This window comes from Eublepharis macularius, chromosome 11 (genome assembly GCF_028583425.1).
Source record: "Eublepharis macularius isolate TG4126 chromosome 11, MPM_Emac_v1.0, whole genome shotgun sequence".
Classification (NCBI taxonomy): Eukaryota; Metazoa; Chordata; class Lepidosauria; order Squamata; family Eublepharidae; genus Eublepharis; species Eublepharis macularius.
The window spans coordinates 85,902,065-85,914,711 of NC_072800.1; the positions used below are offsets into that span (position 1 = coordinate 85,902,065).

General features: G+C 46.5%; 1 protein-coding gene across 2 annotated transcripts in view; it reads right to left on the reverse strand.

The window, feature by feature from the left end:
- Positions 1–12,647, reverse strand: part of SCN5A (sodium voltage-gated channel alpha subunit 5) — a 306,477-nt gene that overhangs the window by 25,772 nt on the left and 268,058 nt on the right. For both annotated transcript variants that reach the window (XM_054990894.1, XM_054990895.1), the window contains exon 22: positions 182–463. In XM_054990894.1, the coding sequence (XP_054846869.1) occupies positions 182–463 (282 nt within the window). The remainder of the gene's footprint in view (positions 1–181; positions 464–12,647) is intronic.

A 12,647-nucleotide genomic window follows, 5' to 3' on the forward strand; every position in this document is an offset into this window, starting at 1 on the left:
CCTAATAATCCCCAGCATAGTGTTGGCCATTTTTATTGCCGTTGCACACTGTATTGACATTTTCAGTGAATTATCTACCACGACTACAAGATCTCTCTCTTGGTCAGTATCCACCAGTTTGGACCCCAACATTGTGTATTTATATTTGGGGTTTTGGGCCCCAATGTGCAGCCGGACTTACCACCTGCAGAAGGGCCAGGTACCCAGCGCCGACGTTATCAAAGTTGACTTTCACTTTTGTCCAGTACAACTCTCCTGTCTCGTTCAGGTTTTGACACTCGGTCATGTTGTTGACGATGGTGTGATCCAAAGGCATGTCGCTCTCCGTCTTGTTAATGCACTTCCCAAACTTCCCAGCAAACAGGTTGACTCCCATGATGCTGAAGATGAGCCAAAAAATGAGGCAGACAAGCAGAACGTTCATGATAGAAGGGATGGCGCCGACCAAGGCATTGACCACCACCTTGGACAAGGGAGAAGAAAGCGTGCAGTTACTGTAAGCCATGACCCCAAACTGCCTACTCTACTTAATATCCAAAGTTAGGCCAGGAGGACTCTTGCAGAATGGCGGAGCTGCACTGATGATGGTCAATGGTTCGAAACAATTAAGAACTCTTTCTAAATTTAAAATTACAATGGATTTTCCACTACAGCAACCATCCAATGGACTATATCTCTGACTAGTAAGCACTGGCTGATTCCGCACACGTTGGATAATGCACTTTCAATGCACTTTATCAATCGTTTGAGGTGGATTTTTTGTTCCACACACAAAAAAATCCGTTCCAAATGATATATAAAGAGGATTGGAAGTGCATTATCCAACATGTGCGGAATCACTCACTGAGTGACACCAGTGAATATACATTATATGGGACCAAGTGATTGGCAAGAGGGTTGCCAGCTTCCGATCTGGAGACAATGCACCTTGTTGCAACAGCCGCAAGGCAGCAAGATGTGGCTCAGATCCATAGCCAGAGCCCTACTTCCTACAGTTGCTGAGGGTGTACTGCAGCACCACCATCCAAGCAGCTGTATCAAATTGAGGTCTTGCCGATCTGCGGTTCTTAAAAATAAAATGCTGACCCCAGCTCAAGAATGGATTCCAGCGAATGCAGAAGATGCCGACTGGCTTCCTAGGCCTGTTCTGGAAATGTGGCAGAATGAGGTGGCAATGAAGCGGCTGAATGCAGTGACAGATTGCACCGCTCCAATTCAGACGGCAGGTGAGGCATCACATTGTTCAAAGCTCCCCAGGATTAATAAGCAGGAAATCAACACAGCAGGTGGAGGTGGAGGCTTGAACTTTTCTTCCCAGCGTTCTAGTTTTTCTTTCTAATTTGCAAGGTGCTTTTATGCACGCATGCATGTATGCGCAAGTGTCTGCAAGGTGCTCTCAAGTAACAATGGACTTATAGCAACCCAATAGAGTTTTCAAGGCAAGAGATGAGCTGAGGGGGCCTGCCATTGCCTGTCTCTGAGTGGCAACCTAGGACATTTCCTTGGTGGTGTCCCATCCAAGTAGGGTTGCCATTCCCCTAGTGGAGGCAGGAGATCCCCTGCTCTCACCCTCCGTCCTCCCTCCACAGGGGATCCCCCAGGGGTGGGAGATCCCCTGCCACCACTCACCTGGCCAGCTAGGGCGGGGAAGGCAGGGGAACAGGGCTCCCGGGTGCATCCTTGGGACTCTGCAACCAGGGCTTTTTTTCTGGGAAAAGAGGTGGTGGAACTCAATGGGTTACCAGCAGAGGGGGCAACTCCTGGCGGGAGGTGGTGCCCCTTGTACCACGTGTGCACATGCAAAGTGCGCACACATTTCTGGGACTGCGCAATGACGTCACTTTGGGTCAGCTGGAGAGGCAGCATTACAGCAAGCAACGGACTGGAGGACAATTTTTTAAAGTTTAAATCGCCCTTAGTGAAAATGGTCACATGGCCGGTGGCCCCGCCCCCTGATCTCCAGACAGAGGGGAGTTTAGATTGCCCTCTGTGCCATGGTGTGGAAGGCAATCTAAACTCCCCTCTGTCTGGAGATCAGGGGGCGGGGCCACCGGCCATGTGACCATTTTCAAGAGGTGCCGGAACTCCCTTCCACTGCGTTCCTGCTGAAAAAAAGCCCTGACTGCGACCATGTCACTCCTGTGCCACCGCAGGAGAGCTCCTGCACTTTGCACGGGGCTGATTTGGGCCCGTCGGCCCCATGAGAAGTGCACAGGTGCAAAGAGAAGGGGCAAGTATCGGTTCCCCCTCCCACCAGGAGGGCAAGGGGACCCGGCAACCCCACATCCAAGTACTAACCAGTGCCAACCCTGTTTATTTTCTGAGATCTGATCAGCTCAGGCTAGCCTGAACCAACCAGGTCGGGGTGCTTTTACATGAGGGAGCCTGTACTACTCTGGCTGTTGCTAAAGATATCTTGGTAGCTCTGAAAACCCAATCTAATGTCGTTTCTTCAGTTTTGGAATAACCAGGAAGTCAGTCTGGGAATCTTTGTGGATTTTAATCTACGCTACTTTTTAAAATGTGTTCTCTCCGTCTTTCCTTTTGTTTTTTTAAAATGCTGATTCTCTTGTTCTTGGGAATTTTAACCAAATCTTTCTACTATTGTCTAAAAGCAAATGTGTTGTTTTACAGAGTTGTTGAATAAGTGGAATGGAATGGGCTCACCTGCTGTCTGCAATGGGACAGCCAATTCTGCCTCCCCCAAATTCTATCATTTGGGGTTTTGTTTGTTTTTGCAGCACGGCTTCATCATACACAGGTATATGAATTCCACCAGTTGAACATTATTTTATATATAATTCCAGTCTTAAAAATATTTTCACCAGCCCCAAGCCCTTGGTGTGGGCTAAACATTACAGCTTCTAGTAAGCTGTTTCCCGAATTATCCAAGTGAACAGGGTTGTTCATCAAGGGATAGGGAGATTTTTTTCAGGACAGATTCCATAGGCATCAGGAGGCAGCACAAGGAACTTTTTTCTAATTTGCAAAATGATCTCTGGCCTTGATGTAGGGACACTCAGGTGGGCCAGTTCACACATTACAAAGCCCTTATGTCTTTGCTGTGGCCACATGATGATAAGTTGACACGCATTCTGGGAGCTCAGGAGCAGAATGCATTTCTCAGGTGTGCAGACACCTGAATCAGGTCAGTATGGTGGAACACAGGAAGAGGAAGCTGAGCACCCCCCTTGTGTTATTTTCCTGACCCATGATAGTCTGTTATTTACCCCACTTGGGAAACTTGATTGCTATACATAAGTTACCCTGATGTGGCATATGGCACCTCTTTCAGGTTAAGAAAACAGCACAGGAAAGAGATTGTTCTAAGGTGTGCCTGTGCATACCTGGGAATTAAGTCCCAAGCGTGGAGCTCACACCTGTTGACCTTATAGATGGAGAATCCAAGGATTTTGTAATGTGCAAATTGGCCCTGTCAAGTTCAGTCCACTCGGTAGCTTTTGGTATATGTAAGTGGTCCGTATCATCTGACGGCCTGCTGTTGCATGGACAAATGTAATATGTGGGCTTGGCAGGCAGGGAATGTCAGCAAAAATCCCCATGGTTTCTCCAGTCTCTGAAGCAAAGAGAATTGCTCCTATCTTCCAGTATCGTGGCAAAACATGGCCACCAACCCAGAGGAGTTTGAATACTTCTGGTGAACCGTGCTTATGCATTTCACTGCCACAGCGATGACAGACAAAAGCAATCATGCCAAGTCTTGACAGCACTGAACCCTCATGTTTGTTTCTGAAATCAAGACCTGTATACCCATTGCACTAAGTCCCCAACAGTTCAAACATCAACCGTCATGAACTGCCCAGTTTGAAAATGGGTGAAGTCAGGGCGTTTTTTCTGGGGAAAGAGGTGGTGGAACTCAGTGGGTTGCCCTGGGAGAAAATGGTCACATGGCTGGTGGCTCCGCCCCCTGATCTCCAGACAGAGGGGAGTTTAGATTGCCCTCCGCGCCGCTCCAGCGGCATGGAGGGCAATCTCAACTCCGCTCTGTCTGGAGATCAGGGGGCGGGGCCACCAGCCATGTGACCATTTTCAAGAGGTTCCGGAACTCCGTCCCACTGCTTTCTAGCTGAAAAAAAGCCCTGGGTGAAGTTATAATTTGCATTTAGAGGATTTCTACAGAAGGACACAATCTAAATCTCACTACAATATACAACCTGAATATAATATGGTGTGGAGCCTGAGACACTGAAATACTGGGAGACGCACGGTAGTTGACATGGGATACCTTCGGTCCAGACTGGACAGTTGCCTATGTAGTCATCCAACCCATGCAGTGGCAGAACAGATAAGGCCCATCTACCACTAACCTAAAGAAATACGTTAGGCTGGCACTGTGTGCAGAGGCCAATTTGCATGGTAGCCCGGTTGAAAAGATCTTCCCTCCCTCAATTTGAAGTGGGAAGATCAGAATTAATTGGGCCATTGTGCCCACTCTGCCACGCAAATGACTTCAAGTGCAAGACAGAGGGGAGAGGTGCCCACCTGACCCTCTGGACCAAGGACTGGATCACAATTCAGTAGGATCGGAACCAGACTTCCTGCTATTTAGTTATTGCATTCATTTTGTTTTCACTTCTGTTCTCTGCTCAGACTTATCTCCTGATTCATATATAAATATCTATACATTTCTGTTTTCCTTTGGTCCTGAGCAGATTCAGTAAGCAATGTCACATGTTTAAAGCAAGCATGCAAAATAATACTGTGCAGTTAATGACTCGATCCTTCAAGGCCCAATATTGTCAGTGGGAAACGATACCAACTGAGTCTGAGGGTCTGAGGCCAGTAGATGCATTTCAAGGGAACACCATCATGGGAAGAAAAGTCACATTTGCAATACTTCTGAAGCAATGAAAATGGATTACATAGCAGTGCATACATTTTTGACTGGGGCTTGAAATTTTCAGTAATATCGACATGCATTGCAACAGACAAGATGACAATTCAATTATGGACAAGTCAATTCAGCGTTTTGAACCATGGTATACAGTATGAAGGGTTTTCAGGCATGCAGAACATATTAAAAATGTGGGGTACAATCCAAAAAAAGTTAGTCATGACTAGGGCTGAGCCCAAACAGGAGGTATGATTTGTGAAGAAATTCGCTTCCTGTGAAGTGTGTTGCTGTTTCAGAAATCATTTGGAAGAGTACAAAATTCAGAGATCGAGGGCAGGAAATGTTGCCCTTGCTCTTATTTGGCTTTGTGATGTCATCACATAACCAGATCTGATTGGATATGCGACACTGTGAGGTCATCCTCATTAGCTTAATCTCACAATCTGTGTAAAGAACTTTTTAAAAAATGGTCCTCAAGTGGTCGGTGAGAAGGAAAAGGAAGTCTATGAAAAGGGTCAGGTGCGCAGTGGTCTTTAGGAGAGCAGCGATCCCGAAACAGAAACTCTTTTTTTTGTACCAAAAAAGGCACCCATGAAAACGTGGCTCAGTCTTAGTCACGATTAAAACCGCATCAAAAAAAACTGAACGAGATTTGGTCATGACGAACACCAGTTGTATTGTTTGCTGACAAACAATTCCTGAATTGTTCCAGTTTACTTAAAACATATTAAAGGCTTGTTAAATCTTCTGTAATGGCAGTATGGCTAGAGACCATGCCAATTGCTTGGCAAGGCTGCGAGAGCAGACTCCAGGAATTGTTCTGTTCTGTTCGCTTTGTCTTTTATTGTATTTGTTTCCTTGCTGATCCACGTCCTTCTACTTTTCAGGCATTGTCCTAGCTCAGTTTTTCACCCCCTATTTACATTTCTAAGATCAAGTAGCACTGATGTTAAACAATAAAAAATTGATTCAACTGGGAATCGAAGGATAGAAAATGTCACTTCTTGTAGCCTATATCAAGCTGCTGTCCAACTTTCTAACAAGCCAATAATACAACATTAATTTCACCATTAATTTTGTGACTTCTGTAAGGAAGGGGGGATAAAACAGCAGGATCAAAGGAGTTTACACATCAAAGGGAGGCCATTGTTTACTCTGGTACATTGAAAAAAACACATAATTATGAGATCGTTCCAAAAGCTTTACACCTTGAAGAGCAAGAATGGTGCATTCAAAACAATTTAATTGCCATAAATTTCAATGGTCATTTTTTTTTGTTCGTTTCCATTGGTGTCACTGAGCGCATTCTACAATCATGTTTGCTGCGTGGGGTTGCGCATGTTTTGAATTAAACAGGAGGAATTATTGTGAGACAAAAGATTTCTAGAGAAAACAGGAACGAGGCGGCCTGAACGTTCCAAATTGCGACAGTCAATCGTGTGGTGGGGAATGTGGCGAGTTCGGGCTGGATGCTACACTAATCCTTACATCCAGGGCTTTTTTTCAGTGGGAACGCGGTGGAACGGAATTTTGGCACCTCTTAAAAATGGTCACATGGCCGGTGGCCCCGCCCCCCGATCTCCAGACAGAGGGGAGTTTGGGCGGTGGACAATCTAAACTCCCCTCTGTCTGGAGATCAGGGGGCGGGGCCACCGGCCATGTGACCATCTTCGCCATGGGCAATTTAAACTTTAAAAAACTTGTTCCAACTGGCCCAAAGTAACATCATTGTGCGGTCCAGAGTTCCACCACTAAGTTCCACCACCTCTTTTCCCAGAAAAAAAAGCCCTGCTTACATCCAATGGCACCAGCTTGTGGTTCCTGATGCAATCTGTATGTTTCAGGTGCATCGACCTAACTAATGTAGACTAACACATGTATAGTTGTGCAGAAAGCTCCATCCTAGACATCTATGGGTACAATTGCCAAGCATGGAAGAGCTTCTGTTGATGCCGTGTTGTGTGCAGCCTGAACAGCTGCCTTTCCACACTAGCTGCCTTGCCTTGTTGCAGAGCAGTTCCACAGGCTTCCCTAGGATACCTAAATTCCAGCCATTTGGTGTACATAGCCTCAGAGTCTCTCCACATGAGACACCTTACACGAGGGTGCTCAAGTGCAGGGAGATGCAATGTTAGTTGGGAAGTGTAGTTAAAAAGACAGGACCAGCGGAGATCCTCCTCAGAGGGTTTGTTAATTTCATCTTTGCCTCCCCAAAGGTTCTGTCAATTTCACCTTCCCTTCCTGAGGCAAAGATGAAATTAACAAAACCTTTGAGGAGTGATCTCCGCTGGCTCTGTCTTTTTAAACTATGCTTCCTGGCCACCATTGTGTCTCTCTCCACTTGAGCGTCCTCGTGTAAGATGTCTCGTGTAGACAGACTCTCAGAAAGGGCTAGACTAACCAATAAGCTAAGTACTCCAACCAACCAGGAGTCCTGCTTTGTTTTACAGAAATTCTCTGGTGTTTCCCAAGGTGAAATGAATGCACGGCTTTCTTCCAGCGGTAGGTTACTCTGAGACTGCTTGCAGTTTAAAATAGCCATTTCCTCATCAAAAAATCAAGGACTATGTTCCCGGCTTGAGGGAAATGTACATTAATGATAGCCTGGAAACCACAAATTGCAGAATATTCTCTATACTGCCAACATTTCTGCTAATTGAGAATGATGTGGTGGCAGTAAAGAATGAGAGGGGGGGAAATACCTATGTATTGTTATGCAGGTTTTGGCACACACTTTTTCCTATGAATGCCAGCAAACAAAACATGTGTTTTATGCATCAGAGTGCCCTAGGAAGCCTTTTGGCCGAGAGTCCTTACTGTTCTTGTACTGTCTCTTGTCTCGGCTACTCATTTGTGGCATGTTTGCTGACTCGATGAATACAGTGTTATCCAAAGCAAAACCGTGGAAAACAACTGCCTGTCTGAATACTGACCAAAGTGAAATCTTAGAAGGGGACATGTACACACACACACATATTGGGCCTTTTGTAGACTGATGCTTTTGTTCAATGTCCATCTGAGCCAGCCCAGATCTACTGCAGATACACACAGAGAGAATTTAAAATTAAGGGGAGGGTTCAGGACGAGGAAGACTGTGGAATAAGGAGCATGCATGGAATCAAGAAATAGAATCATGCAAGTTAAGATCATTGCCGAGGATAACCCAGGTCATGCATCACTCCCTTCCATTTCGCCCCGAGCTCTTCCAAAAATGCACAGAGATGACAAAACAAAGATACAGACACTTGGATCAAAACATCGAACCGTTCTCCAAACGATTATTAAGGGCCTCCTTGGATGTATCCTGTTCTGGCCTCATTCCCTTGGATGCCAATGGATCTGAGTCTCACCGATGCCAGCAGCTGCACGTTTAGAACAGCTGGACATCCGACTTGATAGAAAGATACAAACCTAACGAAACTAGTTTCTCTAGACAACAGGAGGGATCTCCTGGTTTTCATTTTAAAATACGGAAATCTATAAAATAGTGAAATCTTTAAGCGGTCCTTCAGTGGAACAGGCCTCCTCGGGAGGTGGTGGGCTCTCCTTCTTTGGAGGTTTTTAAGCAGAGGCTAGAGGGCCATCTGACAGCAATGCTGATTCTGTGAACCTAAGCAGAGCGTGAGAGGGAGGGCAGGAAGGGTTACATCAACGCTTAGTCCTCGTGGCCCCTTCTTACATGCCCAGGATGTGGCCGATCTTCACCTTGGGGTTAGGTGGCAATTGTCCCCAGGCCAGTTTGGCTAGGGATCCTGATGGCGTTTTGCCATCTTCTGGGCATGGAGCAGGGGTCACTGGAGGTATGTGTGTGTGTGTGTGTGGGGGGTAGTTGTGAATTTCCCACATTCTGCAGCGGGTTGGACTAGATGAACCTAGAAGTCCCTTCCAACCCTATGATTCTAAGTGCCTGACTACTGGACCAATGTAGTAGATGAAGGAGCTGATTTTTCCTCCCGTGCAGGATATGGGAGTCCAGGGCTAAGCTGGTGAAAGCAGGGCTTTTTTTCAGCTGGAACATGGTGGGACAGAGTTCTGGAACCTCTTGAAAATGGTCACATGGCTGGTGGCCCCGCCCCCTGATCTCCAGACAGAGGGGAGTTTAGATTGTTCTCTATGTTGCTCAGTGGCTTGGAGGGCAATCTAAACTCCCCTCTGTCTGGAGATCAGGGGGCGGGGCCACCAGCCATGTGACCATTTTCTCCGAGGGCAACCCACTGAGTTCCACCACCTCTTTTCCCAGAAAAAAAGCCCTGGGTGGAAGGCAACACTTTAGAAAACGCACTTGTGCCCTGCAGTAAAGCAGCAGTCCACGAATTGATTTTGAGGTTCAGCCAAGGAGTTTTCAGGGGCAAAGAAAAGGTAAAGCCCTCTGCCTCTCCCCCTAAGTACCGCACTGTGGGTTTGGAGTTGCTAACACAGTTACAGTCTAGTAGTGGGTGCATGTTATAGAAATGAGGCCCCTCCCGATAGCATGTGGAGCAGAGTAATGCAAACGTGTTGCTTTAGATGCCAGATATTATGCAGTTAGAATGTACAAGTGCCTACATGCAACTCAGGACTGGCTTGAAGTTTTTCTCTTTTCTTGAGCCCAGTTCCCCCAACCTCAGCTTTGCAAGGCACTGGACAGACAGCTAACCAACTGATCACCAGTTCAGCAGTCTGGCTGGCCATTCCTGCATGTTGCAGGTGGTTGTGCTATTTTTTTTAAAGCTCTGCATGATATTTATTCGATTAAGCATTTATTCATTTCGATTAAGCATATATTCATAAGTCTCAGAAATATATGCACTGTGGGATACTGGGTGTGAACAAGCTCTAGCCCCATGTACAACGCAATGTGTGACGCAGTATGCTTATATGTCTGATTTTGTGCAATTGGGCCTATTTGCATACAGGTATAAGCATGTACACCCTGTCTTGCATATACAGTCTGCAAAGGGTGAACGTTTCACTGTGCAGAAACTTTTGCAGCTCAGCCATTACATGAACCCGGAAGTAAAATAAACGATTAAAGGGAATAAACGCATGTACCCACCAAGGTAAGGAAAGACCAAGGAGAGGGAATTAAAAAAAGATTGGGGGGAATTTTGCACAAGGTACCCTCGTGAGCCTCGATCCATTCTCTTCACATTCCGTTCCAGCAACACACACCCCATTTCCAGAAAACTTTTGCAAGGTCCATCCATCTGAAAGCACGGCTGTTTGTCTTGTAATATGTGCTCCCAGGATGAACCCACAAATTATCATCATCTTTCCACTTGATGCATGTGTACCTTTGGCACTGAAACTACTTAGAACATCGCTTAAGAGGGCTGATGTTCCTGAACGTTCTTGAGTGTATCATCAGCTGGTAACAATGCAAAGCTTTCCTGCCCCTGAGTCATGTCTACAAGTTGCTAAAATCTACTGAAAAAAAGAGTTGATGTTCCTGGGGCAGGTATTCATACTTCTTCCTTGCTCTTCAAGACAAGCAGGGCTTTTTTTCAGCAGGAATGCAGTGGAACGGAGTTCCGGCACCTCTTAAAAATGGTCACCTGGCCGGTGGCCCCGCCCTCTGATCTCCGGGGCCACCAGCCATGTGACCATTTTCGCTGAGGTCAATTTAAACTTTAAAAAACTCTCCCCTTGTTCCAGCTGACCCAAAGTGACATCATTGTGCAGTCTTGAGTTCCACCACTGAGTTCTACCACCTCTTTTCCCAGAAAAAAAGCCCTGAAGACAAGTATACACTGCCATTTTGGGAGATCCCCAGGAGAGGAAGCAAAAGGAAGCATCTGTCCATGGAGGACAAAAGGAGAGCTGGTTGACTTTGGGGGACATGAGAGTTCTGGGTTCGAATCATAACCTAGGCTGAGACTCTCTCTTTAAGGGAGAGGGCAGTCAAATCTCAGCTGCAACTGGCGCCTAGGAGGGAAACAGAGGGTGAAAGCAAGCAGCCGCCGCCATCTCCGCTATGGCAGATGGTGCACTAATGGCTGGAGATGTCCTGCATATCTTAATAAGTGCATCTTCTCATAGGATACCTTGCACTAAGAAGAGCATCTCAAAAACGGTTGTTCTGGGTACCACCTACCTATGCTGTGCCATCAAGCAGAATGAGACTCTCTCTACACGAGACCTCTTACATGAGGATGCTCAAGTGAAGGGAGACGAAATGTTAGCCGGGAAGGGTAGTTCAAAAAGACAGTTTCGCATCTGTAGAGTTGGCAGAGCGGGCTCCTCAAAGGCTCTGTTAATTTCACCTCCCCTCCCCAGAGGTGAAGATGAAATAAACAAATAAACAAACCCTCTGAGGAGGGATCACTGCTGGCTCTAGAGAGGTGAAACTACCCTTCCCAGATAACATTATATCCAGGGCTTTTTTCTGGGAAAAGAGGTGGTGGAACTCAGTGATGGAACTCAGGACTGCACAATGACGTCACTTTGGGTCAGCTGGAACAAGAGGGGAGTTTTTTAAAGCTTAAATTGCACTAGGAGAAAATGGTCACATGGCCGATGGCCCCGCCCCCTGATCTCCAGACAGAGGGGAGTTTAGATTGCCCTCCACGCCAGACGCGGACGGCAATCTAAACTCCCCTCTGTCTGGAGATCAGGGGGTGGGGCCACCGGCCATGTGACCATTTTCAAGAGGTGCCAGAACTCCATCCCACCGCGTTCCTGCTGAAAAAAAAGCCCTGATTGTATCTCCCTTCACTTGAGCATCCTCATGTAAGAGGTCTCATGTAGACGGACTGCTGTGAGGCTTTCCTTGTATTGGTCTTGGTATCCTCAAGGCCTGTTAAAGCCCATCTGGGCAGACTTTTACAAAATACCTGAGAAACTTTTGAGAAAGGCCTTGTCTGACTTCACAGTTTGAATCTGGAGAACTTTCCATCTGTGCAGCAGTCAGGCATATATACATGCAGTTGAGAGCAGGTTTCTCCACACTGTATATTGAATATACGGTGGCGTGTGTGCACACTGGTTTAGTTCTCCACTGGGCATGCAGCATTTTTGGGTCAGATACCATGTGAACTAGGTTGGCCTGCCTTGTGCCAGCAAACCCTGGGCGCTTCGGGAGTGGCAGAGCCTGGGGAAAGGGACACTGACACTGTGACATCATTTCTGGGTGACCTGGAAGTGACATCACAGCCCTCTCCACTCTAGGAATCTCCCCAATCTCTATGTAAAAGACCATAAAGACTGGGAAAATTCCTAGAGCATTGCTGACGGTCGCTCAGAAGTGACATCTCAGCATCTGTGATGCTGTGTCCCCCCCCCATCTTCCTCCCGCTGCCTGGTCGAGGAACTTGCCCACCATGGACAGGCAACTGGAGACCTTAGAATGGACCAATCTAGTCCCTCATGCTTTTCTTTAGACTTGGCCCCATGGAACTATTATTTGCCCTACTGTAGCAATCAGACAGGCGTACTATGCACTGCAAGTATCTTGCTCCTGTGGGACAAGTAACTGTGTTTCTGCTAAAATCAGTCATGTCTAAGTATGTGTGATGCAAGTGGGCCTTCCATTAATCCTCACTAACCAGCCCTTCATTCAGTCCAGAGAAAAACAAGGTAACTTTTTTTTTTAAGTCTGAAAAACTCAGACAATCCATGGCCTGCTAAGATGCACTTTTACCACCAAGAATAATTCTAGTCCTTTGTTTTGTCCAGGAAAAAAAATCATTTTGCAAACGCTTTGGGTCCAAATATGCAATGGCCAAGCAGAAAATTATATATACAAGCATGGTACAAGTAGGCATAAGACAAATGCCGTGTTCACAAACAGATAAAACTGCAAACAAGGGTGTCC